The sequence below is a fragment of the Culex quinquefasciatus genome, chromosome 2 (assembly GCF_015732765.1).
Source record: "Culex quinquefasciatus strain JHB chromosome 2, VPISU_Cqui_1.0_pri_paternal, whole genome shotgun sequence".
Classification (NCBI taxonomy): domain Eukaryota; kingdom Metazoa; phylum Arthropoda; class Insecta; order Diptera; family Culicidae; genus Culex; species Culex quinquefasciatus.
This window is the reverse complement of record NC_051862.1, coordinates 143,643,575-143,671,227: the sequence shown is the minus strand read 5'-3', so window position 1 is coordinate 143,671,227 and position 27,653 is coordinate 143,643,575. Positions and strand designations below refer to the sequence as shown.

The window sequence follows — 27,653 nt, the reverse complement described above, 5'->3', positions numbered from 1 at the left end:
AAATATGTAGCCCATCAGTATGGGAAACCAACTTGACCGAAATGTCAAGCTGTTATATGCGTTTATCCATTCCATTATTCATCGGTCTGATGGCCGAGTGGGCTAAGGCGCCAGTCCTTACTGTTGGTGCTGGGTTTGAATCTCGTCGGTTGCATTTTTTTTGTGTTTACCAAAAAATGTGCATGAAGTGTGTAATATTAAGTGTTTATTTTGACGAAGGTGATGTGCATGCTTTTGCATGCGATTTTACCATCGGATTTTTTGCTGTGTAGAGTTCGATAAGACAGATTTATTTTATTGCAGTATGAAAGTTAACACAACTAAACAGTTAAAAAGATATTGAATTTTTAGAAGGTTGAATATTGGATGGTTGAATATTAACTTCACTGTCGACAATTTTTTCCCCATTTTTTTGAAAAGTGAAGTTACTGAATCACATATTATTCGGGGACCTTACATTAAAACAATCGGTGCACTATGATGCATCTTTCTCCTGCCAAAAACAGGTCTAAAACGTGTTTTTGCCCGAAAATCACGTTTTAGATCAGTTTTGAGCACGTTGTATCTATTGAAACGAGCAAGATAGCACCATATTTTGATTGGGAACAGAGCAAACAAAGTAGTAATCTAGCTGCTCGTAAATGGCCTGGGTGTAAAATAAATGTTGCATTATTTTATGAAATTTTATGTAATATTACAACTTTGTTGACAAGTTCATATATGCGTTTATCGGTATGATGTTCGCGCGGGCTAATGCGCCAGTACTTACTGTTGTTGCTGGGTTTGAAACCCGTCGGTTACGACTTTTTTTTGTGTTTACAAAAATTATACATGCAGTGTGTAATATTATGTGTGTGATGTACAAGGTGACATAGGTGATGTACATGCTTTTGCATGCGATTTTACAATCGGAGTTTTTTTTAATGAAAAATAAAAATAATAAGAAATTCTCAAAAATCGTCCATTCCGAGCCAGCCACAATGAGAAAAAAGAGTTCCCAAAATCATGAACAAGCGTTCATGAAAATGGGAACCACGAACAATGTGTTCAAATCCCATGATACGTTTTTGGAAATCGTACCATGGGATTTGAACACTTTGTTCGTGGTTCCCATTATCATGAACGCGTGTTCACGGTTTTGGGAACTCTTTTTCCGCCGTGCATATACACATTTGTCAAATTTCTCATCGATATGCCTTAAAACAACATATTTTCCCCATACTTGAACACCACTAAGAAGATTCCAAACTAAAATTTTTTAGGTTGTTGGAATAGTTTCAAAAAAAGTAAAAAAAAAAGAAATTTTCCCAATCAGAATTTTGGAGTCGATTTGACTCGATTTGAGAAAATGGTTCCTAACCACCGCTTATTGATGTATTTGAAAACATTAAATTATGGAATATGGAAGTTAGTACTTCAAATGCTTAAAAAAATGAGTTGATAAATCTTTTAAAGTTTGTAGAAGCTGGTTTTAGAAGCCTTAAACTAGGTATATAATGTTTTAAAGTTAGCCCGGAAATTTGTTGAATAACATTCGATAACTTCCAATGTCAACGATTTTGCCATTGTGAGTAGGGGGTCCAATTTTCCCTGGTTTTGAATTTCGCGGGAAACTGAAAAAATATGTTTTGTAATAAAATTAAAAAAAAACAGTAGTTAATTCTATGGTTTCATTATATTAGCTATGATTTTAAGCTTAAAATCATCAATCTACACTTCAGTTCAAACAAGGATATCAGTTTTTAGATAGCTTAAAATATTTTTTTTATGTTCTTTGTTGTGGTTTGGATTTTAAATCAACCACAATTTTCAATTCAATGTGATTGAAAAAGTTTCTTATTAATATAACTATTGCTTTTATTTAATTTTTAAATAATATGACTTTAAAAGCTTGAAAAATTTCTTCAAAGATATCAAAACAATAGGCAAACAATTTGGCTTAAACAGAGTTGTCTTAATTCCTTAGATTATTCTGATCCGGAATAAAAATTATTTTACTATGATATTTTTTTCAAGCTCAAAATTTTAAATATACTTAAATATAATAAAAAGTCTGTTTGAAAATGTATAAAATAAAATTAAAAATATTGAAAGCGATAGGCATTTTGCGGATCTGTCAACTAAAATTTTAACAACTTTCTCAAATAAGCCAAATTAATTCTGATTTATGCCGAATACAAATTTTAAATACTTATCGATTACTAAGTATTAATCTGCTCATCTATTTCTGCAATCAAATCTTAATTTTCAAACCAAAATTTGTTTTTGTTCAATTTTGGGAATTCCCGGGACAAAATATAAAAATTCCCGGGATTTGGCAATTCCCGGGAATTTTGTACCGGGTAAACTCCGGATGGACGCACTAATTGTGAGGTTGAATTTGGTTTTGAAAGAAGAAGCTTAATGCTACTGATTGTGTCAAGCTAACAATAGATGAGTGATGCAAGTATGGGGATATTTTCTTGGTTTGATAAATTCACAGCTATTAGTGGGATTTCTTCAACGTCATTCAAGTAGAATTGCGTGTTCTTTTGCTTGTTTATCAAGATTTGAATTGAAATAAATAAATTTATTCTAGCATAACAATCAGAGCTACTGGATGCGATGAAGATCTATGATGGTGAGATGAAATAGGATCCAATTTAGTGGTGATAGTAGGTTGGGTAAGCGACCTTGGCCACTGGCAGGGCAACCTTGTGCACAACCGGGGCCGAGACGTAGTGCTGGACTGGGGCAACCACCTTGACGGCCTTGACGACCTTCTGGGTCAGAGGTTCACGGCGGACGACGGCGTTGAATCCGTTGTGCTCATCGGCGGTGTAGTCCACAACGCGACGGTAACCATCGGCATCAATCAGGGTGTACTGTCCGACGACATTGTCTCCGTGGCGTTCCTCCTGTTGGCTCTTGATGTCTCCGGTGTGGTCATCATGGACGGAGTACTGGAACTGGTACTCGGCGGGAGCTTCGGCATATTCCACGTGCTTCACGGCAACTGGGAGCAGACCAGCGCTGGCCACGGCAATCAGGGCAGACAGGAGGAAGAACTGTAAAGGGTTGAAAGGGTTAGCAAGGAGTTTGGGTAGCATGGAAATTTTCAACTTACTTTGAAAGCCATTGTACAGGAGTGATGGAGTTAGACCGCTGTGATTGGAATGATAGCTGTTGAAAGAATGATACTGTTCTGCCCGCGACTTTCAATATTTATACCACTCCTCTGACAAGAACGAATTAGATCGATTTAAGGTATCACTTTCATGATTTCTCTCCAAAATCCGATCTCAAATGGGTATGTAAATTACCACACCCCAACCCACAGCACATGATCTTTCATTCGCATTCAACTAGATTGACAGATGTTCATAAAAATCTTTAAAAGCATGTTTCTTCGCGCCACGGTCAACGTCCACGCCTAAGACCGGTAGGCGCCTTTAATCACTTCTGCGTGGACCATTTTTTTTCTCCAAAGGTTCAATTCGAATTTCTATGCGCGATCCATATGCAGCGGAATAGGTTAATCTTAGGGGCGGCCATTCACGCTGACCAAAGTAATTCAAGAAAACGGAAAACATGTGCAGCAAAGTGTTTCACGGTGACAACCGGTTTGCAACCGAAAAAAAACAGCGTTTGTGGGCAGCTCCACCGTGAAGGAATATGGTTTAATGTGTCTACTTTGGCAAATTTTCGACAATGTGATTGGCAGGACCCCGTAAATTTGCAAATGGATTAACCATAGTGTCGAAAAATTAGAGCAACAGACAAGGTCAAAGTTAAGCATGGTCGAACTTGACTGTCACAAGAATTCAAACCTGATTATATATAGGGTGAGTTTTTGTCAAAATCAGTATCATTCGAGTTCAACTAACATTCGAGCAATATTGACTTCCAGTTTCCAAAGAGTCTAACCCCCCAAAAATGTCGTCCAAGGTACAAATATCTTGTAAATTACACCAAATGATCTACAATCTAATAGTCTTCAAATTTCAGCTTATCGTTCTGTCTGCCCTGATTGCCGTGGCCAGCGCTGGTCTGCTCCCAGTTGCCGTGAAGCACGTGGAATATGCTGAAGCACCCGCCGAGTACCAGTTCCAGTACTCCGTCCATGATGACCACACCGGAGACATCAAGAGCCAACAGGAGGAACGCCACGGAGACAATGTCGTCGGACAGTACACCCTGATCGATGCCGATGGTTACCGTCGCGTTGTGGACTACACCGCCGATGAGCACAACGGATTCAACGCCGTCGTCCGCCGTGAACCTCTGACCCAGAAGGTCGTCAAGGCCGTCAAGGTTGTTGCCCCAGTTCAGCACTACGTCTCGGCCCCGGTTGTGCACAAGGTTGCTCTGCCAGTGGCCAAGGTCGCTTACCCAACCTACTATCACCACTAAAGCATTGATAGCAAAATTAGTCAAACGTTATTGTTGAAATAAATTTTGAAGTTGACACAATCATTTTTTTATCAGAAAGAAATTAATTAAAGAATTCATTTGAAATACCTATCAATGAAAATTTCTCCAACTTTGCATGACACTGAACTGCCGGTCAGCCATTTGGCGGGCATATTTGTTTTAGAAAAATATTTATATCTTCATTCAGAATGCATTAGAAAATATTTTCTAAATGCTGATTGTAATAGCATTTTGAAATCAAGATTATTTTTTCAATTGCAATTTTCTATTTCTGAGCTCTGTATCCTGAAGCAGAATTGACAGTCATTGCTCGAAGCATGAATGATACCATCTACGAGCTCAATTGAAGGTAGTAGAACGCATAATTTTTTTTTAATTTTTGAAATAGTGTTCATGTTTGTTCAAATCTTGAACTATTATTCATCAAAGCTGAAAAATTTCTCCGAAATTTTTCTTTTTGTACTTTGGGAATCAGACAAAGAACAAAAATTATATTTTCTAGGTATTTTCCAATTGGCCTGAGGATAACTATTATTTTTCACGATTTTCAATGATAAAAAATTCAAGCAATTCTCTAGGAAGTCGCCCGATTTCCTTCATTTTCATTTTATGTATTTTTTTTATTTGCATCAAACATTTTGGGGGCCATCCCTTAAATCTTTGGAAGCAATTTTGCGATATTGGCTGACTTATACAAGGCTCCATACAATTGTGACAGCTGTCCATACAAAAATGGCACGTAAATATTCGAAAATCTGTATCTTTCGAAGGAATTTTCTGACTTGTTTTTGAGATATTGATCTTCAATTGTTTTGTATCGTTTCTTTTATTTGCTATATTTCAGCAAACAGAGGTCCAATCTCGACTTTTCAAAAAAAAAAAAAATGTAAATATGCAATGGGCAATCATGGACACTATTCAGACAATATTTTCAGGAATTGATAATCATGCATACTATTTAAAAAATGATAAACTTGAATTTTTCAGTTAAAATTTAACTTTAGGTGACTGTACTTGAAACGGTGCAAATTAAATAAATCTCCAATCTTCGATTTTCTTTGACAAAAAATTTGGCAACATTTTTGTTCATACTGTTCTAACCAACAATTTTTTTTCTAAATATGGATTATGGGAAATTTGATTTTGCATTTTTTTCTATAATTTAAAAATAATTAATAACTTCATTTTTCTACATAATTGTCATCAATACCTACAATAATGCCGAAGACAAAAAGCATCTTTGATCATAGGGAAGAACGTCAAAAAGTTTGTGCCAAGTCAAAAAATATTTTAAAAAACCATTTTCGGTTTTGGTGAAGAACATCTCCTTTGTAAAAGTTTAAAAATCTCTTAAGTAAAAATGCTTACACAATTTTAAAATCAAGCAATGTATTGCAAAACTCGAAAAAAACTGACTCAAAACTCAGAAGCAAATCAAAATAATAATTGTAAACTTGAACAAAGGTTGGATGTTTGTTGGTTGTTTTTTTCGCGTTCACGTGGCGGGATTGAGTCGAAAAATTTTAGAATCTAAATATTAAATTGTCAATAATTGGCTCCATCGTGGACATCATCGTTATTTTATAATAAACAGTCAAACTAGTGTGTGATATTCTTCCTCTAAAACGCTTGGCTTCACATTTCAACTATTGTATTATATTACGCACATATCAACAAATTGAGACTAGAGATGGTCTTAGTAGTGGTAGTTCAGGCTCGGGGCGGAGAAGCTCACGGTGGCCAGGTTGGCGGGGTAGGCAACCTTGGCCACTGGCAGAGCAACCTTGTGGACCACCGGGGCGGCAACGTAGTGCTGGACCGGGGCAACAACCTTGGCCACCGGGAGGACGGCCTTGACGACCTTCTGGGTCAGCGGTTCACGGCGGACGACGGCGTTGAATCCGTTGTGCTCATCGGCGGTGTAGTCCACAACGCGACGGTAACCATCGGCATCGATCAGGGTGTACTGTCCCTTGACGTCATCTCCGTGACGCTCCTCCTGTTGGCTCTTGATGTCTCCGGTGTGGTCATCGTGGACGGAGTACGAGAACTGGTACTCGGCGGGGGCATCGGCGTATTCCACGTGCTTGACGGCAACCGGCAGCAGACCAGCGCTGGCCACGGCAATCAGGGCAGACAGGAGGAAGAACTGCAATGGAACAAAGTCGGATGGATTAGAACACTTTTGTGAGATCTCAGCTTTTCGAGAACATACCTTGAACGCCATTTTAAGTGGATGTGATTGGTTTGTGTTGATTAGACTTGTGCTATGAAATGCTAATAAGCAACTGATACTTGCTTAATCAACACCAAAAGTATTTATACTAACCATTTGGCTGACCCTGCAATTGCCTACCACATTGGTTTGAAAACTCCTGAACCGGCCCACAGCCATTCAAAACTTCTACGCTCGAAAAATACTTGCAGGCTAGCCGCACCAGTTATAACTGAAACTAGTAGCAGAAGAAATTGTCACCTTTTAGTGGTCTCCATAATTATTTTTCATGGTCAAATGCTTTTTTTCTACAATTTTCAGGATATTGAACATTTGTTGATAATATAACCAAAAAATTCAAACGAAATTTGATTTTATTGATTTTACGATCTTATTACCTAAAAAAATTTAAAAAATCCACGCAAATCGTGGTCATATCTTAAAATTATTACGCTTGGTTCTGTTGTGAATGGAAATTGCGATCGCTCGTAAAAATATTTGCATGTTTAAAGAAGTTAATTAAAGCGAAATACATGTCAAATTAAATGCTCAGTGTAAGATCATACGACCGTCATTTTTCGGTCTAGGTCTTGCGCTTTGATAAGGTATGCTGCCCTATTATGGGTTCATTTATCTGCAAGTGGCCTTTCCCTAGACCAGACTTGTCTTACATGGTTCGTAGTTTGCAGCACCAACCCAATCTGTTTAATTTGCTGCGTAGAGGTGGATCGTACTAAACTAGTTTTATTTACTCAGAACTGCATTCATGTGCGTAGGTTGATTTAGTGTAGCTAAAAAAATTAATAATGTTGTCAATGGAAAGGCTTAAATTAATGAAACAAAGTGCTGAAAACAATACTGTTTCCTGATGTTGACGAATGATGTACGTGTCCTTCAGTCAAAATAATGAAAAATTGAACAGTGTTTTTCTATTACTTTCTTACCGTACTTTTTTCTCAATTGGCTTTTTTTATTTTTTAATCAATAAAAAAATCTTTAGCTTTGTTTATTAAGGGTCAGACGTTACGGGAAACGGCTGAATCCATTTGTGAACTCATCGTGGCACTTATCACAACCTCGTTTAACATTCAATGTTAAAAAATGCATTTGGGACTAGACAGCTGTTGACAAGAATTTTAAACACATTCAGCACAAAATCCAATGACACTGTTAGGTGACTAGGTGACTAAACTTTAAAACTTGCTCACAAGACAAACTACTAATTTGACCAAAAGTTAACCCAAAAAAAACCTAACACAACTTGTTTGTGACAAAGTCTGACGCCAATGCTATTACTTTTTTCTGCCATTGGAGCAACACCTAAGGTACCCCGGTTGGTTATTGATTGGAGTGTGTAGGAAATTTCGATCCGACTTACCTTGCCACGCCAAGCCGGTAGACTAGTTTTTACTTTGTTTTTCGAAGTCAGCACCGAGAGATGCATTACGGTGGACCGGCGTGGTAGGCACGGGGTCATTCCATGTAGTTCGGCTTTTTTTTTTCTTAGTCTCTCCGGCTAATTCCATATTAGTCGGCCGAAGTGATTGGATTAACATTTTTGTCGCACGCGTTTGACCGGTAATTTACGACCGTTGACAGGATTTGTTGACACCACGAAGGTCACAATTTCTTCTGCTACCAGTTTGGGCGGCTTGAGGTAGGACCTACAAGTATTTTTCGAGCGTAGAAGTTTTGAATGGCTGTGGGCCGGTTCAGGAGTTTTCGAGCCAATGTGGTAGGCAATTGCAGGGTCAGCCAAATGGTTAGTATAAATACTTTTGGTGCTGATTAGGCAAGTATCAGTCGCTTATTAGCATTTCATAGCACAAGTATCATCAACACAAACCAATCACATCCACTTAAAATGGCGTTCAAGGTATGTTGTCGAAAAGCGGAGATCTCACAAAAGTGTTCTAATCCATCCGACTTTGTTCCATTGCAGTTCTTCCTCCTGTCTGCCCTGATTGCCGTGGCCAGCGCTGGTCTGCTGCCGGTTGCCGTCAAGCACGTGGAATACGCCGATGCCCCCGCCGAGTACCAGTTCTCGTACTCCGTCCACGATGACCACACCGGAGACATCAAGAGCCAACAGGAGGAGCGTCACGGAGATGACGTCAAGGGACAGTACACCCTGATCGATGCCGATGGTTACCGTCGCGTTGTGGACTACACCGCTGATGAGCACAACGGATTCAACGCCGTCGTCCGCCGTGAACCGCTGACCCAGAAGGTCGTCAAGGCCGCCCTCCCGGTGGCCAAGGTTGTTGCCCCAGTCCAGCACTACGTTGCCGCCCCGGTGGTCCACAAGGTTGCTCTGCCAGTGGCCAAGGTTGCCTACCCCGCCAACCTGGCCACCGTGAGCTTCTCCGCCCCGAGCCTGAACTACCACTACTAAGACCATCTCTAGTCTCAATTTGTTGATATGTGCGTAATATAATACAATAGTTGAAATGTGAAACCAAGCGTTTAAGTGGAAGAAAATCACATTACGTACTGTGCTCTTATATTCCAATTTTGATTCAACAAATTAAGTGATGTGGAATTTTGCATTCACTTTTCAATAGGGCGAATCTGTAGATGTAAACAAACAATCTATCCCTCTTGCTCCTCTGTGCATCGATTTTTGCGTCGCTTTTTGTAGATTTTCACCTCTTGTCTGAAAGATTCAATTTAATCAACTTCTATGTAATGAACCATTTGAACTTTGGGGTAATCTTAGAAAAAAAACGTTTCTTAATCCACCATTAGGTGGGTGGTGCCTTCCTCACATTTACAAAGTAAAAATGAAAATAAGTTTATGAAAAAATATATACCTGATACAGACTTTTCCAGAAAACATGCAGACTCTCATTTGAAGCAATGTGGCAACCGGGCGTTTCGCATCTGGCGCGACTCTCGCACGTAAACAAAAAGACCCAGCCTTTTGAGGTTAGGCAAAAAATCACCCTTTTTTGTATCTACAAAAATCTTTTTCTTGGCATAACTTTTTAAATACTTTACTAAACAAAATAAAATTTAATAGGGTCTTAGGGGACCCCAAAACGAACAGAATAAGACGGATCCGGCCAAAATCGGTTCAGTCAGTTCTGAGATAATCGTGTGGAAAAAAAATCGTGTCTACACACATCCCCACAGACATTTGTTCAGAATTTGATTCTGAGTCGATAGGTATACGTGAAGGTATATCTAGGAGGTGTATTTAAGAAGTTCATTTTTCGAGTGATTTTATAGCCTTGCCTCAGTGAGGTGAGGAAGGCAAAAATGGTATGAAGAAATGAGAACAAAATGGGTAAGGGAACAGCAGCTAACTCCATCGTGCCTCTAATGTTGCAGTATTAGCACTTTGACGTTCAATTAAAGCTCATAAAAAGCGTTTAAGTAATGAAAATCAGCCGATTGGATGGAGTTAGGAGCGAGTGCTTAACCTGCTAAACATACCCCTAAATCTAAAATTAAAATAAGTTAGAAAAATAAATAAATTGAACAGACTAGTTTTTTTTGGAAATTGAGCATCCCTGAATTAAATGTTTCCAAAATCTGAGTTGCATTGTTAATTTGATTTTGATTAACCATGGAAAATTTTCTTGAAATCTTTGGAACTGTTAAAAATCCACCAACGCATTTACCACATTGATCGCACAAAAAAACTGTGATAGAAAAGTATCCAACGCAATCCACCGTCGCGATAAATTTTTAACAGTTCGACGCCAACGAATTATTTCAAGAAAATTTACCGCAGTTAACCAAAATCAAATAAACAATGTAACTCAGGTTACCGGAGAACCGGGGTTCAAAACAAAAGGAAAAGGACTGATTTCATGCTCAACCTTGAAAAAAACGTTACATAATCGAAACATGATACGCGAGTGGAGAGGAGGGCGCCACAAGGAGAGTTGACCGAATTCGGAGAGGAGAAGTTGAACCAAACAAGAAAACAAGAGCACTTTGTATGAGCTCACGAGCGTTGATCGTCGGCAGACCACAGACAGGACGACGACGACGACGATGGCAAGGGCCGAATGTGTGTCAATTGGAATTCCTGTCCGCGTGCGAAACGAAAGCGAAAGTCGCGAACATTCACGCGAGAACGAGAGCAATCACCTGGGTAAACTGTGAGGTGTGTGTATGTGTATGCGGGCAAGGTGGACATTTTATAAAGATATCGTCAATTTGAGGAGGCTGTATACAATTTATTTCATGTGGTTGTATGTAATGTACCGTCATCAGAGGTCTAGGGATAAGTTTAGGTCATACAATTTTTTGACTTACAAAAATGTGATTATCTTTTTACATTCTTTTAACATGAAATTACGTAAAACTACACGAAAATGATAACAAAAATATTTTACCCTTAGAGGGTGATGATTCTCAAGATTTTAAATTTCCCGGAAATCGAGCGATGAATTAAGCAATTTTCAGGGAATTTCCAGGTGACAGTTTAATTTTTTTCGAAAAATTATGGATTTATTGACATAAATTAAAAAGAATTAATGCAATTTTTGAAGATTTGTATGCCATTGTATTCAATGGCATGTTGGGACGTAAAACTGTACCGAATTATATTATTTGTTTATTTTTATTCTTGATGAACTTGTCTGTGTCGTAGTGGGTGCAGTGGTATGCATCAACCTGTTATTTAATTTTTTTGAAAGTTAAAAGTTAAAGATTTTTGCTATACGACAATAAAAATTAAAAGCAACATTTTAAGGTTTTTTCCGCTCTCAACTGTTGATTAGCAGAAAAGGAATGTTAACAGTTACAAGGGAAGCTGAACTGATTATCAACAGTAGGCTTTCTTGCACATTTGAAAAAAATGCCAAAGTTTTACTCAAATAATTAATGATTTATGGTGTTTTTCAAAACTCGAAATTATATGCCTCCAAATTTGAAAATAGAAAAGAGAATCTGCTTATTTTAACAACCTTGGTTTTTAGTTTCTGGGCTGTGACTACTAGCTCAAAAATAATTGGGCTCCCCAACAAATGTTGGGATGTCTTGACATGTTTAATTTTTACTTTCTGAATTTGAGCAATTCTCTACCAAACCCGGAAATGGGTTTTATATGTAGTTTTTTATTTGGCTCAAACTTTGTGGGGGCCTTCCCTATGACCAAATATGCTATTTTGTGTCATTGGTTTACCCATACAAGTCTCCATACAATTTTGGCAGCTGCCCATACAAAAATGGTATGTAAATATTCAAACAGCTGTAACTTTTGAGTGAATTTTCTGATCAATTTGGTGTCTTCGGCAAAGTTGTAGGTATTGTTGAGGACTTTTGAGAAAAAAATAGGTACATGGAAAAAAAATTGCAGATTTTTTTATCAACTTTTTTTTCACTAAAACTCAATTTCCCAAAATACGTATTTTTTGATTTTCGAGATTTTTTGATATGTTTTAGGGGACAAAAATCCGCAACTTTTGAGCCATAGAGAAACATGGTCAAAAATCTGCCGCCGAGTTATGAATTTTTGAAAAAATAGTGATTTTTGGAAAAAATCTAAGTTTTATGCAAAAACAAGTTTGACATTACTTTTTAATGCAAAATTGAATTTGCAATCGAAAAGTACTTTACAGATTTTTTGATAACGGAGCCCTTTATCAAAAAATCTGTAAAGATATAGCCACTGAAAGTTTGATTTTAGCGAAATATTTGCAGTTTTTCGATTTTTTAAAATAATGACCATGAGTGACCATTTCTATAATTTTTTTTTTTTGAAAGGAAATTTGCTATAAATTTGTCTAAGAGACATTGAAGATTGGACCTCGGGTTGCTGAGATAGAGCCACTTTAAGAAAAAGAAACACGAAAATTGAAGTTTTCTAAGTCTCATGAAAACCACCAATCATTTATTAATGCAGGTATCTCAGCAACTAATGGTCCGATTTTCAATGTTATAGCATGAAACATTCGTGAAATTTTCCGATCTCTTCAAAAAAAATATTTTGAAATTTTTTAAATCAAGACTAGCATTTTAAATGGGCGTAATATTCAATGTTTGGCCCGAACTTGGAATTCCAAAGAACATCAACGTAAAAACTTTTATTTCTCGCAATTATAAATTTTTCGTCAATTCTTAGAAATTCTGGAAAAATAGGATTGTAAAACAACTGGACTTATGTGTAATCCATTTCAAAAAACTTTTTGCCCCCCCCCCCCCCTTTTTCCTCCCCTTCGACTTTGATCAGAGTTTGCAAAATATTTGTAACGGCCTGAATTGAAATTTAAAAGATTTTTTTTTAATAATTTGAAGGATGTTCATAATTCTGATAATGATAAATTCTATTTCTTAAAATGAAATCGTTTAACTAAACTGTCAAATTTATCACCACTCTGATTCAGCCCAAGTGTGACCCACGTCTGATGCTCTGTCCATCAATGTTCGTATCTTTTATAACAAGCGCTGTTTGGGTTATTCCCCTCCATTTTGGATCTTTACTGAAGGGTGCTTTTTTGGCAACAAGTTGCTCAGACGTTGTGTCAATTTCAATTTTAAACACTCACGTGCGATGTTATTGGGAACAGTTGGTTGCTTGGCTGATAAAATAAATTGGTTTCAACAAAATTAAAAAAAAAATCAATGTTAAATAAGCAAATTGTTATTTTTGGTATGAATTAAAATATTTAGGTGAAGTTAATTAAACATGAAATGAATGGTGGTCATTGGAAGTCCGTCTATTAATTTGAATTTCTATAACAAAATATAAAAAGTATTATTTTTTAATTTCAACACAATTATTGATAAGTATTTCATGTAATAAAAACAATTTAATAACTCCATCATATAACGAAATAAAATGAAGCAATCATACTACTTCTAGAACTATTTTACCATCTACTATTCAAATCTCCATCCTAATCTTCGCACACCCTTCCCAAAAAAATGGCAAGGGGTGTGGCAGCCGTAAAATCAATGTCAAGGCCGCGGCCAGCTCATTTCTGACCAAGTTTGTGCGCGAGCAGACCATTTATTGCTCTCTCACGATCCGGCGAGACGCGCCTCCCGTTCTTCGCCGTGTTTGCTCACGAATCGCCCGCGCACTCGCTCTCTCCTCTCCGCGCATTCCTCTTCGAACGGGCTTAGAGTCTTCGTGGTCACGCTCCGGGGTGGCGGCACTCGGTTTTTGGTCCATTTTGTGATTTGGCGGTAGCGATTGCAAGTAGAGGTGGTTTGGTTAAACAAAAAAATGATCTGAAAATATTGAATAAATATGAAAAAAAAAAACAAAATGTATTTACCTTTTCATATTGAAATGAAAATCAAAATTTTCTAATCTAGCCTATAATTTTCGTGTGGTCCTTAATATCATTTTCGTCCACTTTCAAAAACTTAAAATGAATTTAAAATTTATGTTGAAAAATGTAGTTTGTAGGATTTTGCTATATTTTTGTAAAATTTATTCGAATTTATAAAACAAAGTGTCCTTAAATCACAACCCGATCATTTCTAGTCTCATTCGGTGGTCGGCTCGGGGTCTCCTTTAATTTTCTCCCCGGCGGAGCTCCCATCTAAATACCGAGAGCGATTGTGCAACCTTAAGTGTCGTGCTGAGAGTTTCGAGTCTCCTCACCTGCCAGTCTGTCTGTCCTGTCCGCCTTCGCGCGCCAGCTTCGTGCCATCGTAGAGCAATGTCAAGCCGGCAGCAGCATAGAAATAGCATTTCAATTTATCTCTCAAAATCCACCCCGTTGGGCAGTTGACCATCGCGAGCCCCAGCATCGGAGGGGGCTAATCTCGTGAGCGATAATCTCCAGAGTTGAGCCGTTTTTGGGCTGCTATTAGATGGAGCGATCGGAGATGTTTCTTTTTTTCGGGTGGATGTTTGATTAGGAGAATATTGGTGTGTTCTTAAGGAAAATAATTCGAACACGCCTAGTGCTTACAACTATTCAAAATGCTTTTTGAATAATGAAAAACTTGGTAAAAATGATGCAACCTCGTGGAACTTTGTTCATAAACAAAACTTCATCATCCCGGAACTAGAATCGAACTCACGACCTCTGGATTGTAAATCCAGTAACGCTGCTAGTTGAAACCCATCCCCATACTGGTCAAGATTCACAGTGAGCAGATTTACTCGCTGAATAAATCTTACTTTGCCGAGCCAGACATGAATCAAAGCTTTCGCTTACAACTCGAACTCGTAACCTCAAAGCCTCGATTGCTCTGTGAAGTTATATCGTAGAAGTTATATTGGTTCTTGATCAATAATTTAGGGTTTGTTTTATCTCTTTGAAGTGTTAGGTAAGCAGGTCGATCCTGAAAATGTTCCAAACAATATACAAAGACATTTTTTCAATCATAGTTCTAAACTGTAAAAAGATATAAGGACATTTATGCTACATGGAGTTGTTTGTGAGGCGTCCTAAAAATGTAAAAAAGTATCTATGAACAAAATTGGTTAAAAATAAATTAAATAATTATCAACGATCAATAGTGAACATAACCGATTTGGTCCAAATTGACACAGTAATTTATTTTTTAAATTTTATTTCTTGCCTAATGAATCGAGCCAGGGGGTATATTTAGAGATTATTTTTTTTCATTTTTTCATTTCGGTTTTATTGGTGAATAATCAAGATACAATGAGTTATTTTGAAGTGCATAACAGAGTTTTGGAGTTCCTTACAGCTGTGTGTTGCATCATAATCCATTTAGGAACAATTATTTCTTTAACTAAGGCACTAGCAAGAGTAAGAAAAAACTATTAAAAAAAAACTTACAGAAATTGCAAAGGAAAGGGGATAGAGGAAGAGAAAGCTTATATCTAGATCACAGAATATTTATCCTTTGTAGATGTGTTTGATCATCAGTTCCCCAAGGGCCAGGAATTGTTCTGCCTTGTTCCGGCAGCTCCGAAACCGCGTCATCATCTCCCCCGCGAGAGCAAAGAACTCCGGCAGGGTGAAGAGATCTTCCCCGGTGACTTCTTGCTGGGCCGTACTGCCGCTACCGGCAGCGACCACGCTGGCGAACGAACGCCCCCAACCAGGAGGGAACGCTGAGTTTTCCGCTGGAACCGTACACTGTCCAGCTGCAGGAACGGCTGCGCTCGTACTTCGCTGAGGAGGGTGGGACGCTTTCTTCTTCCTCTTTTCCTGCTCCTCGAGGTAGGCCTTGCGCGCGATGCATCCGCGGTAATTGCCGGTATGGTTGCCGTCACAGTTCGCGCACTTTACACGCGGCTTGGTTTGTTCTGCCTTGTCCCCCAAGTCCGCCTTTCGTGGCAGTGCGCACGCCTCCGAGAGGTGTGACTCACCGCACTTCACGCAGCGGGGCCGGAGGTTGCAGTTCCGCGAGCCGTGGCCAAATTTCTGGCAACGGTGGCATTGCGCTACGTCCGTCGGGTTCTTGGTGTAAAACCGCCAGTTTACCCAAAAACCGTCCAACGTCTTAGTCCGCCGCAGGTCTTGGATCTTGACGGTGCCGCGGTCGAAGTACAACAGGTACAGTGTGTGTGTACCTGTTACCGTTGTCTTGCGCGAGAGCACTTTAATCTCCCGCGGTTTTATTCCGGCGTCCGAGAGGTGACCCTTCAGGTCGGAGATCGGACGGTCTTGTTAGAGATTATTTAAAGCTTCCAATTTATCTTTCCCCCTACTGTCCATACAAAAAATATGCAAATCAATTTCCTAAAATAAATATTAATTTATTTTAGAAATTATTTGATATGATTTAGTGGACAGAAACCCGCAACTTTTTAGTCAAAGAGAAGTACGACCAAAAAGTTTCTCACCGAGTCATGTTTTTTTTTTTTTTTGCAAAAATAGTGTTTTTTTCGGAAAAATAGAAAATTTATCCAAAAAAATTCAATGAAAAATTTAATTTGCAATCGAAAAGTACTCTACAAAAATATTAATAAATTGCGGCGTTTTCGATACTCTTCAAGGGTATTCCCCTCAGGAACTGGGAAAGATTTACTTTTTTTACTTTTTAAATAGCTGAAGGTTTTTTTTTGATTTTTCAAAAAAGAGCTTATCAGTGAAAATTAAAAAAAAAACAACTGGTTCAGAAAACTTTCTAAAATTTCGTCTCAGAAACATTGAATTAATTTTTTAGACAATTTGAAGTGTTAGTCTAGATTGCAAAATTTTAAAAATTTTTTTTCTTAGACAATTTTTTTGGAAAGATTAAATTTTGAAAAATATTTGCGACGGCCTTTTTGAAATGGGTCCTTGAGTTAAGTTAAGAGGTTACATACATATAGAAAATCTCACAATTTCATATCACAGAAAATTAAACAAAAATCTTCTGAAAAGATGATTAACAATCACTCCTGAATGTTTTATGAAGATCAGCGATGGAATAAACATCATCAAAAGAAAATCTTTGGATGATCATCAAGAGAAAAAATCCTTAGGGAGCATGGCTCTCCTCTCTCGCGCACGAATGATCGGAACATCTTTTTCATTACTACACTTGCAAGTGTAACGTCACACGTCGAAAAATGACCTGTAAAATTTTGTAGATGGGCAATGTGTGTAAACAAAGTGAAATAAATATTTTTGAGTGGCGCTGACAACGAAATTCACAAAAAAAATCATCAGCAGATTGATTTTCTTGGAGAATTTCGGGAGCGATTTTCTTTTGCGTGATTTGCCTCCTCTCTCTTTCGCGGGTGAAAAAAGTTCGCAAGCGAAATTGATTTTTTCGCGATTATTCCATCCCTGGTGAAGATTGATAAATATGCGATTAATTTGAAATTTTTCCATGCCCAAAGTGAATTTTCAAACGTTATGAACTTTTTTTTCGAAACGCCGAGTTGATTCAGGGGTGTCGTTTTATCTCTAGATTGGATGGACCAATTTTGCTAAAATTTTGGGCAATGAATACATATTCCGTTTGTATGATCGTGATTTTACGGAAAATATTTTTTTGAAAAAAATTGTCGTAAAAATTTACGTTTTTGGTCACCCGCAACAGTCACGAACGACAAAACATATAGAAACATAAAAAGTTACTTTTTAAAAAATCGCAATAACTCGTGATGATTACAAGCAAACCCCTTATGTTTATATATCATTTTTTTAACTGTCTGTTCTACAACTTTGTAGAACCTTGTTACACTCTTAAAAATAACTCTGCAAGGTTAAAAAAACACGAAATTTTCGATTGAAAATTTTTGTTTAATATGAAAATATTACCTTCCTAGGTTATTGCAGATTCGAAAAGTACCTTGAATTTCTCATGAAACTATTTATCTCAAAATTTTTAACAGTCGAGTAAAGAAAAATTACAGAATTTTTAAACCGAGCGTCCATTTTTACATAAACAGAAAAATGAGGTTATATAGTAGAATGTAACAAATTGGGTCATTTTTGCGGGCATTTCAGGGCATGATCCCTTAAGTGTACTGACCCCGAATCCCAAATATGAGCTTAATTGGTTGCGACAGGACCTGGTGCTTTGACTTTGAATTTCAAATGGGATTTAACCCGTAAAATCGGTGCGTTTTGGTTTTTGTCAGTTTTGAGCCCCTTAACGTTTTTTGCATTTTTATAAATTCTGTAACATTTTTAATAGTAGACGAATCGTTTAGCGCTCTTCGGCAAAGTTGTTCCCTGGAACACGGACTATGAGTTCATGAGGTTTTTGAAAAATGCAAAAATCTTTAAGGGGCTGAAAACTGGCAAAAACCAAAACGCACCGATTTTACGGGTTAAATCTCATTTAAAATTCAAAGTCAAAGCGCCAGGTACTGTCACAACCAATCAAGCTCATATTTATGATTCGGGCTCAGTACACCTAAAGGGTCACGCGCTGGAATGCCCGCAAAAATGACCCATTTTGTTACATCCTATTACATAGTAATACAATCTGCCAATTTATTATTGTAACAAATTAAACTCTTATCGCTTTCACCTATGACCACCGGTGTCAATAAAATGAACTAATTATCGATCAATTCTTTCAGCTGGCTTCAATCGCGACCAATTTCGTCACCTCTCTCTCGCGCCAAGAGTGTGTCACTCAACGGAGCCGGCAACAACCCTTCAGGGAGGATATCTCTCCGGCCGCGATTGAAGTTTGTTTTCGCTACAATTCCCCGCCACGCTTCCTCATTTTCATTCAACCTCCGCCTCCTTCCTCATTTGCGCGGCGCTGAATGAACTGGCGGTTGCGTGCGCTGCTGTTCACTAGGCTGAGCTGAACGAAACAATTTTTGCAACATTTGGCCTGCCCTCGGGGCACGAGCAGCGGCGGCGGACAGAGGAGTGCTTTTGCACAGATCGACCCAGCGACGACGACGGTTCGAGGTCCGAAGGAAGAAATAATATTTTTGCATGAACCTTCGCAGGCCCGAAAAACGAATAAAAAAATAAACGCAAATTATTGACGTGACACGACCGACCGAACTGTGTCTCTGCGATGACCGAAGAACTTGCGTTCGTCGGGTCGATTGTATAAAAACCATAGTTGAACTCTCAATCAACACAGTTCAGCGAGATCATTCCAACAGAACCATCACACTAATCCTTTCAGTGACCCGGGTGTCTGACTAGAGTTCTAACCAGCGTGACGATGGCATTCAAAGTAAGATCCTGCCAGCAAAAATGTTGAAGAAGTGGTTCCAATTCAAATTTCTCTTGTTTTGCCCAGTTCCTTGCAGTTTTCGCCGTTCTGGCCGTGGCCGCCGCCCAGCACTACGATCCCCACTACTACCAGCCTCAGCCTCAGTACCACCAGCCCCAGTACCATGCCCAGCCTGCCCTGGTGAAGACCGTCCAGCCAGCCATCGTCAAGACCATCCAGCCCGCTCTAGTCAAGACCGTGAAGCACGTCGAGTACCCGGATTCCCCCGCTGAGTACCAGTTCCAGTACTCCGTCCACGATGAGCACACCGGAGACATCAAGAGCCAACAGGAGGAGCGTCACGGAGATGACGTCAAGGGACAGTACACCCTGATCGATGCCGATGGTCACCGTCGCATTGTGGACTACACCGCCGATGAGCACAACGGATTCAACGCCGTCGTCCGCCGTGAACCCCTCGAGGGACACAAGATCGTCAAGACCATCGCTCCGGTTGCCAAAGTGATTGCCGCGCCGGTCGCCAAGGTGTACAGCCCAGTGGCCAAGGTTGTCGCTCCAGTGCACTACGGACACCCGGAACCCCACTACTCGCACTACTAGAGAGATCATTAGGCAGCATACCTCCGCACTGATCCCATCTATGTCTCATTCTTAGGCTACACAATATGCCATATTTTCATCTCTTAGCTGTTATACCTCACTCTCACAAACTAGTTTAATTTAACCGCATATGTAAATAAACAAATTTATAATTGAAATGAAAAAAAACATATTTGTTCATTCATCGTGAGAACAAAAGCGAAATGTTGCAGTAAAAGGTTTGAATCATCGATACACAGTTAATCGATCTTGTCGCACGTTGCATTTCGAGAATAACGCGTTTTAATGTTTAACCTTGAATAAACAAGATATATAGCAAACACTGTAAATAATAACAAACACGTTTTTTTTTATTTATCATTCTGTGCATTATCCCGAAGTTTTGTTGAATTTGGTTGTCGGAGTCCCGATTTATAATTACAAATGTTTACAGTAGAGAATCTGGAGCTTATTAAAGAACGGCCATCTCAAACTAAAAGTACCAATCGAAGAACGAGAACTGTCCAACGGAGGTACCAATCGATCAAAATCCTTTGTCTTTGCTCGATTGGTATCTCCGTTTAACAGTTCATGTGCTTCGATTGGTATTTTTGGTTTGAGATGGCCGTTTTCTAATAAGCTCCATGTTCTCTAGTTTACAGTAGTCGGGCAAACGCGTACAGACTTGCAATTCTTTAGGCCAGTTATCGCACTCACAGCAATTTTCAGGGTGTGTCTAGATAGCACGACAGTATTGAAACTTCTTGCACATAAAGATAATAATAATTGGATAATAATGCACGGAGTTTTTCGGTTCTTAACACAATTTGGCCTAAAATGCACGTGCGACAAGTTAGCACGACAACGACGAAATGGTCACAGGCAGTAATAGAAGTTTATGTAGTAAGCTGCTAGAAGAAGGTTTTTTCAGCACGAATCGAACATTTATCCAACGGTTCACTGAGTTGAATCATTAAGATGAGTGGTGAAAAAAAGAAGTTATGAAACAGCTTTATATTTTCATGCAATTTCTAAAAACACCTTTTGTATGAAATTAAATTTCTATGTGGTTAGTCAATTCACTGTTCAAATCAAACCAATGTTGAAAATTAATACTTTTTTATACAAGTGTTGAAAAGTTCAACTTATCAGCACCCATTATATTACTTTTCAGCCCTTGTATCGAAAAGTATTACTTTTCGATGCTGTTATTATGTGTAAAAAAATGTAGACTGTTTCGTCGCTCGACTTAATTAATTTTGGGGTGTTTGTGTACGGAAGAGCTAGTTCAAGCACATTTAATTTCAAATGCAATGTGACCTGCACTGCACTCCCAAAAGCGAAGGTTATCATTAAGAACACGCATTGAAGATTAATATAAAATATGGTGTACAATATTTTTCCTGTACTTAAACATAATATTCGTAATTTTTAAGTATGGTCTCTGTAAAAATTACTAATTTTGAGCGTGAAAAATCCAATAATGCCTAATGAATATGAATACAAGTCATGATAGTGAATCCAGTGATGAATATAACGAATTAGAATTTTTTTTTATTGTAAATCTTTTGTTACAAAATAGAGAAATTTGACTATAATAAATAAATAAATTTCTCTTTTTTGTTTATAGATGGCAACTTTTGGACCTTTGAAAGCCGTTTAAAATTTTGCGGGGATTTTCTCTAAAATTTTAAGTAATCTTAAATGATCTCTTTGTGAGCAATGTCTGTCTGAATGTCGATTCCCTTCAAATTATTCAAACCTAGTGAGCTCAACCTGAAAAATTTAAAAGTCCTCAAACCTAGTCTAAAACGTGCATTTCAAGCAAAAAACACGTTTATGACGAGTTTTGAACAAGCTGTATATTTTTATAGGAACAAGCTAGCACCATACTCTCTTGGGAAAAGTTGTAGAGCTCATTCCAGAGCATCCGAATATGAATCCGGTTTCAATATAGCGTGAAACCTGGATTTTTGAAATATCAAAATCCAAAAAAAAGGGTTTTCCCCTACTAATTCCCATACAAAATTGAATCGCTTTGCGCAAAGTGGGGACTTAACCAATTGTTCCCAAACTTATGGGAGTTGTTTAGTACCTCAAAAGGAACTGAAGAGGTGCTGTGCTCACTAAATTTGGACAGATTTTTTTTCATACAATTATATTACACCCTATTGACTCATATTAGTATCCCACGCCAAATGTTTGAATAAATGAAGAATGTACACTTCCGTTATAAAAAATATCAAACACACCAAGGTCCAAGGTACCGAGTCGAGCTACCGTGGCCGTGAGGTTACGGGTTTCGCCTTGTAAACGGAAGGTGATGGGTTCGATTTCTATCTGGCTCGGCAAAGTCTAAAATAGAGATCTAAAATATTTAGAATTATTCAAACATGATAGTAAAACTGGTAAAACTATTTTTAATTTTCTTTTGAATCTTTGAGCTATATGAAACGATTATAATTTTTAATAAGAATGCAAGATGGTTATAAGGATGCATTTCATCATAAAATTTATGTTTTTTAAGTATCCTCTTTATTATCAGGTCCTATAAACAAATGTAAACATTGAATGTATCTCTTTGACAACTTAGGCTTCATCCATAAAGTACGTCACGCTAAAATCAGCCAAAAGCCAAGAGCGTGACATACTTTATGGATGACGCCTTATGTCAATGTTCATCGGAGAAAGCAGGATACACCAGATGTTTACATTTGTTTAAAGGACCTTATCACAAATAGCATAGATGTATTCTGTAAGAATCGGCAATCAATGTAGGGTAGGGTAGTCATCAATGAGACACTTTTGGTTTTCAACTTTCAACGATTTTTCTAATTTTTTCATCAGCATGTTTTAATGAGCTTTTTGTTGCATTATCTTTCTTTTAATGTGTTCTAACATTGACCAAAATATGAGATCTATCCGACATGTACAGCCAGAGTTATTCAACTGTCTCATTGTAGACGCTCTTGGCAGGAACAATGAGACAGCTGGGGAACAATGAGACACTCTACGAAAATCAATACTTTTCTGGTAAAACATCATGTTTTTGTATTTTTCCATTGCAGGTGACTTGCCTTGGACATTTTAGAGCAATTTTGCCAACATGAAACCTTAATTAACAAAAGTTATACTAAAAAGTATTTAATTTTAGTAAAATCCATATATTTATACCAAATAACTTCATATTTTTTGTTAAATAAAGTTAAAACTCTCTAAATATGCCAAAAATCACTTTCATTTCATTTTTTGAAAGATTTCCATAGATTTTGAAAAGTTTAATGAAGAAAAATCGAAGTGTCTCATTGTTACCCATGGGCTGAAAGGAGTGGGGAACAATAAGACAGCTCTGGATTCTGGGTATATTCTAAACTTTGGTTATGAAAGTATGAAAGGACATTGTAGCCCAACACAATCCCTATGGAACGTTGAAAGAAATTTGAAGAAATATTAGTTTTGGTGTAAATGGCAGCCTACGAGCGAAAAGGTATTTTTTGTCCATAATTTACTTTTACACCCCAGAATCAAACATTTATGGATAACTTTTCAAGGGAGCGTCCATAACCAAAGCCACTATTATAGCAGACGTGTATCCAGTAGACACACCTTTCCCCCAAATATGAGCCTGATTGGTTGAAACTACGTCTTGTTAGAGCCATTTTATCATTGTTCCCCGTGTCTCATTGATGACTACTGTACCCTATCCAAGATTGAATTATTGCCTAACGCCGCTGACCGATGACAGATTGTGTCCATCACTTTTGTAGAATTTAAGGTTTACGTTCGAAATGGACAAAATTAAACACTGAAACAGTTACGTCTTGATTCACTTTGTATTTCCTTCAGTTGATAGTTAATATCACGGCTATTTACACATATTTACAACTAGATAACACTCCAACATTCCGGAAAACGGTCTCTTCCGGAAGTTGACGGTTTGCGTTGGCACTAAGGAGTAGGGTTGGGTGTTGAGGTCGGTCGGTATTCTGGCGATTTAGTAGTGGTAGTTGGCAGAGTGTCCGCTGAACTGGACATGGTTGACGGTTTCCGGGTGCGGGGCGTAGGCCACCTTGGCGACGGCTGGGACGGCCACCTTGGCAATCGGGGCAGAGTACACCTTGGTCACTGGAGCTGGGGCAATGTACTTGACTGGGGCAGGGGCGACGTACTTGACGGGGGCTGGAGCCAGGTATTTGACGGGAGCTGGGGCAAGATATTTGACCGGAGCCGGAGCGTAGGCAACCTTGGCAACCGGGGCGATGGTCTTGACGATCTTGTGTCCCTCGAGGGGCTCACGGCGGACGACGGCGTTGAATCCGTTATGCTCGTCAGCGGTGTACTCGACAATACGGCGGTAACCGTCGGCATCGATCAGGGTGTAGACTCCCTTAACGTTGTCTCCGTGGCGTTCCTCCTGTTGGCTCTTGATGTCTCCGGTCTGGTCATCGTGGACATCGTAGGCGAACTGGTACTCGGCGGGGGTATCCGGGTACTCGACGTGCTTCACAGTCTTGACCAGAGCGGGCTGGATGGTCTTAACGAGGGCCGGTTGAACGGTCTTCACCAGGGCAGGCTGGGCATGGTACTGGGGCTGGTGGTACTGAGGCTGAGGCTGGTAGTAGTGGGGATCGTAGTGCTGAGCGGTGGCCACGGCCAGCAGAGCAAACAGAGCAACAAACTGACGGAAAAAAAACACAAACATGAATTAGACAGATATTCCAGCTGATAACAGTCCTTTAGAACAATCAATTCTTATCACACTTATCACAACTCCCCCACAAACACTTGTTCTAGTAGTACGAACTTACTTTGAATGCCATTTTTCACTAAATTTCAAATCGCTTCGAACCTGCGAAACTAGATCTATAGAAGAGACACGACGGCGGTGAACTGTGCTAATTCGTTGCAAAGTTTCAGTATATATACCACAAGAGATTAGCTAGGGCCCGCCGGGGTGGCATGCGTCAGACCTAAGGCGGCAAATCCGCACCCTGTTAAATCTGTATCGAACTAATTTTTCGGTGAAAAGTCCACGCACCCCGAGTATCCAACGACCCTCTCGCGCTCTCACTCACACTCACCGTCCGACATACCAACCGTTTCCCATCAGGTACTTGGCCCGCGAAAGATAAACGCTACCATTATTAGTTATTGTTACCTTTTAAACGGCCTAACAACCACCAGAAGAGTATTGGCCACACCTTGGTGGTCGACCGCAGCCGAGAGCACCGCGGGGTACGAGTCCTATGCCCAGAAAGAGAGCACACCTGCTTCGGTAGAAGTGGCTTGTACGAAATCATCTCAAGAGACCGGTCAATTCTGCGAGGTGCGTGTCTTTGAGGTTTCAAAAGCCACTTCAAACGCTCCAAGAATGGTGGACAGTCGTGTCGTGCTTCCTACCGGGTACACCCAAAGAACGTTCGTTACGCCAGCAAACTTGTTTTTTTTTATTTTGAAATGTTACAACTTATAACAATATTGCGAATCTTAATCATAATATACAGTCCAGACTGGATTATCCGAAGTTTCGATTAACCGAAGCTTTGATTATCCGAAGTTCGATTATGGACCCCATTTTAGTCAAATTTGTGTTGTTGATTGGCTTTTAGCATAGCAAATAAAATTTCTCAGTATTTTAACACCGTCATTTTGGCCGCCATCCTGGATTTCTTAACAATTTGTAACATATTTGAGGTTATAATTATTCAAGCTCCACAATCAGAAACAAGACAACGATTTTTTTTTATTGATTCGACTATCTGAAGTGAAATTTTGCCGAGGCTTTTGGATTATCGAGTCTGGACTGTAATACAATACAATAATTTCTGTAATTTCAGATTTATGCTGTCAAATCAGATTTGTGTGTTAACTCGTTCGGTCATTTGTATATGAATGAGAATGTATAGTTTTTTCTTTCAATTATCAATGGACCAACGAAATCCCCAAACCGCAGAAAGAGACCAAACAAGAACTCCCCAACATTACCTTAAGCCGACAAAAGCTCATACCCAAAGCAGAGTTTTAATTCAATTACGACCGGCCGCAAGCTCTCTTTCCCATGCCAATTGACCAGATCCGGTCCCTAGGGCCATTGGACGGGGCCGGCTGGAAATTGGTGCACTTCGGTTCAAGTTCACGTGATTTATGACACTTTTTTTTTCGGAGAGCAGTCTTTGATTGACGCCTTCGGGGCAAACCGGCGAGGTGGCCATTTAGGGCCCCAACTCTGTCTCACAGCAGCATGTGGTCGTAAAGTTTCATAATTCTGACACTCGCTGGGAAGTGAACTGAGTGGGGTAGACTTAGTTCTGGAAAGGACTCAACTTTTGAGCGATTTAATCTGCGCTCAACGCTTCATAATGAGTGACGCGATTGACACGATGGCGATCGGATTAAGGCAGTGGCCGTCGTGTGGTCGTTTTGGTGATTTGTGATGGTGAAGGTTCTGGAGGTTTGGTTTTTTGTGTGACACTTCTAGGCCCGGGATTGAACGCTTCTAGAATATTTTGGTCAAGGTCAAACTTCAATAAGTCATGGAATGTAAAGCAAATGGTTTGAAGTGGATGTTAGACCCATTGTTTGAGCCAAGGGAATTAAATATAATGTTTTATTGACAGATTTTTTTGTTGCCATAAAGTTTGATTTGTTTTGGCGAATTTGGTAAAATTTACCGATTTTCCAACTGCTGCACGATTGGTTCGGTATAAGTGCAGTTAACCGATCGAACAATTTTAATTGTGCAAGCCTTATGTTGTATCAGATATGTATTCTAGAAAATGATTTTATTTTTTTTTAATAAAAAATATATATTTTATGTGTGTGTGTGTGTGTGTGTGTGTGTGTTTTTTTTCTCGAAAATCGTGTTATAGACCAGTTCTGAGCACGCTTTATTTTTTAACAGGGGCAAGACAGGACCATACTTTTTTTTTCAATTTTAACACTATTGTGTTGGTTTGATTTTTTTGTGGAAAGTAAAAATGATAAAAAATAAAATGTAGAAAAGAAGGGTCAAATGTTTGTAACAAGGTTGTTCACGATAAAATTATCTAGGAACAATAAGGATAACGATAGGTCTATCGTTATCGTCATGACGACAACCTATCGTTAACGTTATTTAGATAATTCTATCGGCGATTATCTTATCGACGGATGATAACTAATTTTCTGTGTATTTCAAAAAATGACCCAATCCAACCAATTAATATTTAATTTTATTTTAGGCTTTTACTTAATTACTCAAATTTTCATAAAATACGAAAAATTAATACTCAAACTGTCATAATTCGCAACATCGGTAACGAAGCGAAATCTTGAGTTCATTTTCAACTTTTTCAATATTTTTTTTGTTAAACACTCAAATTTACACTAAATATAATTATAATTGATGAGAGTTCGACTGTTGTTATTATTTTGAGTTTGATCGGCTACTCAGTCTGGGCAAAGTGAAACTGTGTCCGACGTTTCAGCGCTGATTGGCGCCTTCTTCAGGGGGAACTATTAATTAATAATTTATTGTTAGAAACACATAGTAGAGGACTTATTACAGAAACCAAACATAGCTTGACGTTTCTTGTTAACTGCCTTTTCTAAGGCGTCATAAAATCCATCAAAAGCTGGTGGTACACTGACTAAAATTAACAAATAATGTGAGATTAGGACATTTAGGGACACTGAATTTAACATTTAAATATCTCACACTGTCGCTATGGTCACAAATTTTGTGACGGTTCGAGTTACTTTGTATCATTTTCAACGGGTACGCATTGGGTCGAAATGTGCGGGCGAATTTGATGTGTGTCAGTGTGTTGGGGTCTAATAGAGTGTAACACAGAAGCGTAAGCTGTGTTCAATCCATCAACATCCACTTTGTGGTTTACTGTGTGTTGAGTGTTGAAGATGTGGCACATTTCTA

The 27,653-nt window shown here is 38.7% G+C and overlaps 5 protein-coding genes across 5 annotated transcripts; 3 read left to right on the top strand and 2 right to left on the bottom strand.

The window, feature by feature from the left end:
• Nucleotides 1–2,530: 2,530 nt before the first annotated feature.
• On the bottom strand, nt 2,531–3,157 carry LOC6046705 (larval cuticle protein A2B). Its single transcript, XM_001863831.2, has 2 exons — nt 3,107–3,157; nt 2,531–3,047 (listed from the first exon to the last, which is right to left on the bottom strand). The coding sequence occupies exons 1-2, from the start codon at nt 3,116–3,118 to the stop codon at nt 2,643–2,645; spliced, it is 417 nt and encodes a 138-aa protein (XP_001863866.1). The 5' UTR covers nt 3,119–3,157; the 3' UTR covers nt 2,531–2,642.
• Nucleotides 3,158–3,867: 710 nt separating this feature from the next.
• LOC6046704 (larval cuticle protein A2B) lies at nt 3,868–4,452 on the top strand. The gene is made up of 2 exons (XM_001863830.2): nt 3,868–3,927; nt 3,988–4,452. Exons 1-2 carry the CDS (start codon nt 3,916–3,918, stop codon nt 4,390–4,392), a joined length of 417 nt encoding a protein of 138 aa, XP_001863865.2. The 5' UTR covers nt 3,868–3,915; the 3' UTR covers nt 4,393–4,452.
• A 1,595-nt stretch (nt 4,453–6,047) lies between these two features.
• LOC6046699 (cuticle protein 8) lies at nt 6,048–24,621 on the bottom strand. The gene is made up of 3 exons (XM_038255982.1): nt 24,550–24,621; nt 23,835–24,419; nt 6,048–6,562 (listed from the first exon to the last, which is right to left on the bottom strand). The coding sequence occupies exons 1-3, from the start codon at nt 24,559–24,561 to the stop codon at nt 6,110–6,112; spliced, it is 1,050 nt and encodes a 349-aa protein (XP_038111910.1). The 5' UTR covers nt 24,562–24,621; the 3' UTR covers nt 6,048–6,109.
• On the top strand, nt 8,448–9,083 carry LOC6046702 (larval cuticle protein A2B). Its single transcript, XM_001863828.2, has 2 exons — nt 8,448–8,504; nt 8,571–9,083. The coding sequence occupies exons 1-2, from the start codon at nt 8,493–8,495 to the stop codon at nt 9,021–9,023; spliced, it is 465 nt and encodes a 154-aa protein (XP_001863863.2). The 5' UTR covers nt 8,448–8,492; the 3' UTR covers nt 9,024–9,083.
• On the top strand, nt 19,045–19,924 carry LOC6046700 (larval cuticle protein A2B). The gene is made up of 2 exons (XM_001863827.2): nt 19,045–19,162; nt 19,229–19,924. The coding sequence occupies exons 1-2, from the start codon at nt 19,151–19,153 to the stop codon at nt 19,760–19,762; spliced, it is 546 nt and encodes a 181-aa protein (XP_001863862.1). The 5' UTR covers nt 19,045–19,150; the 3' UTR covers nt 19,763–19,924.
• Nucleotides 24,622–27,653: the final 3,032 nt, after the last annotated feature.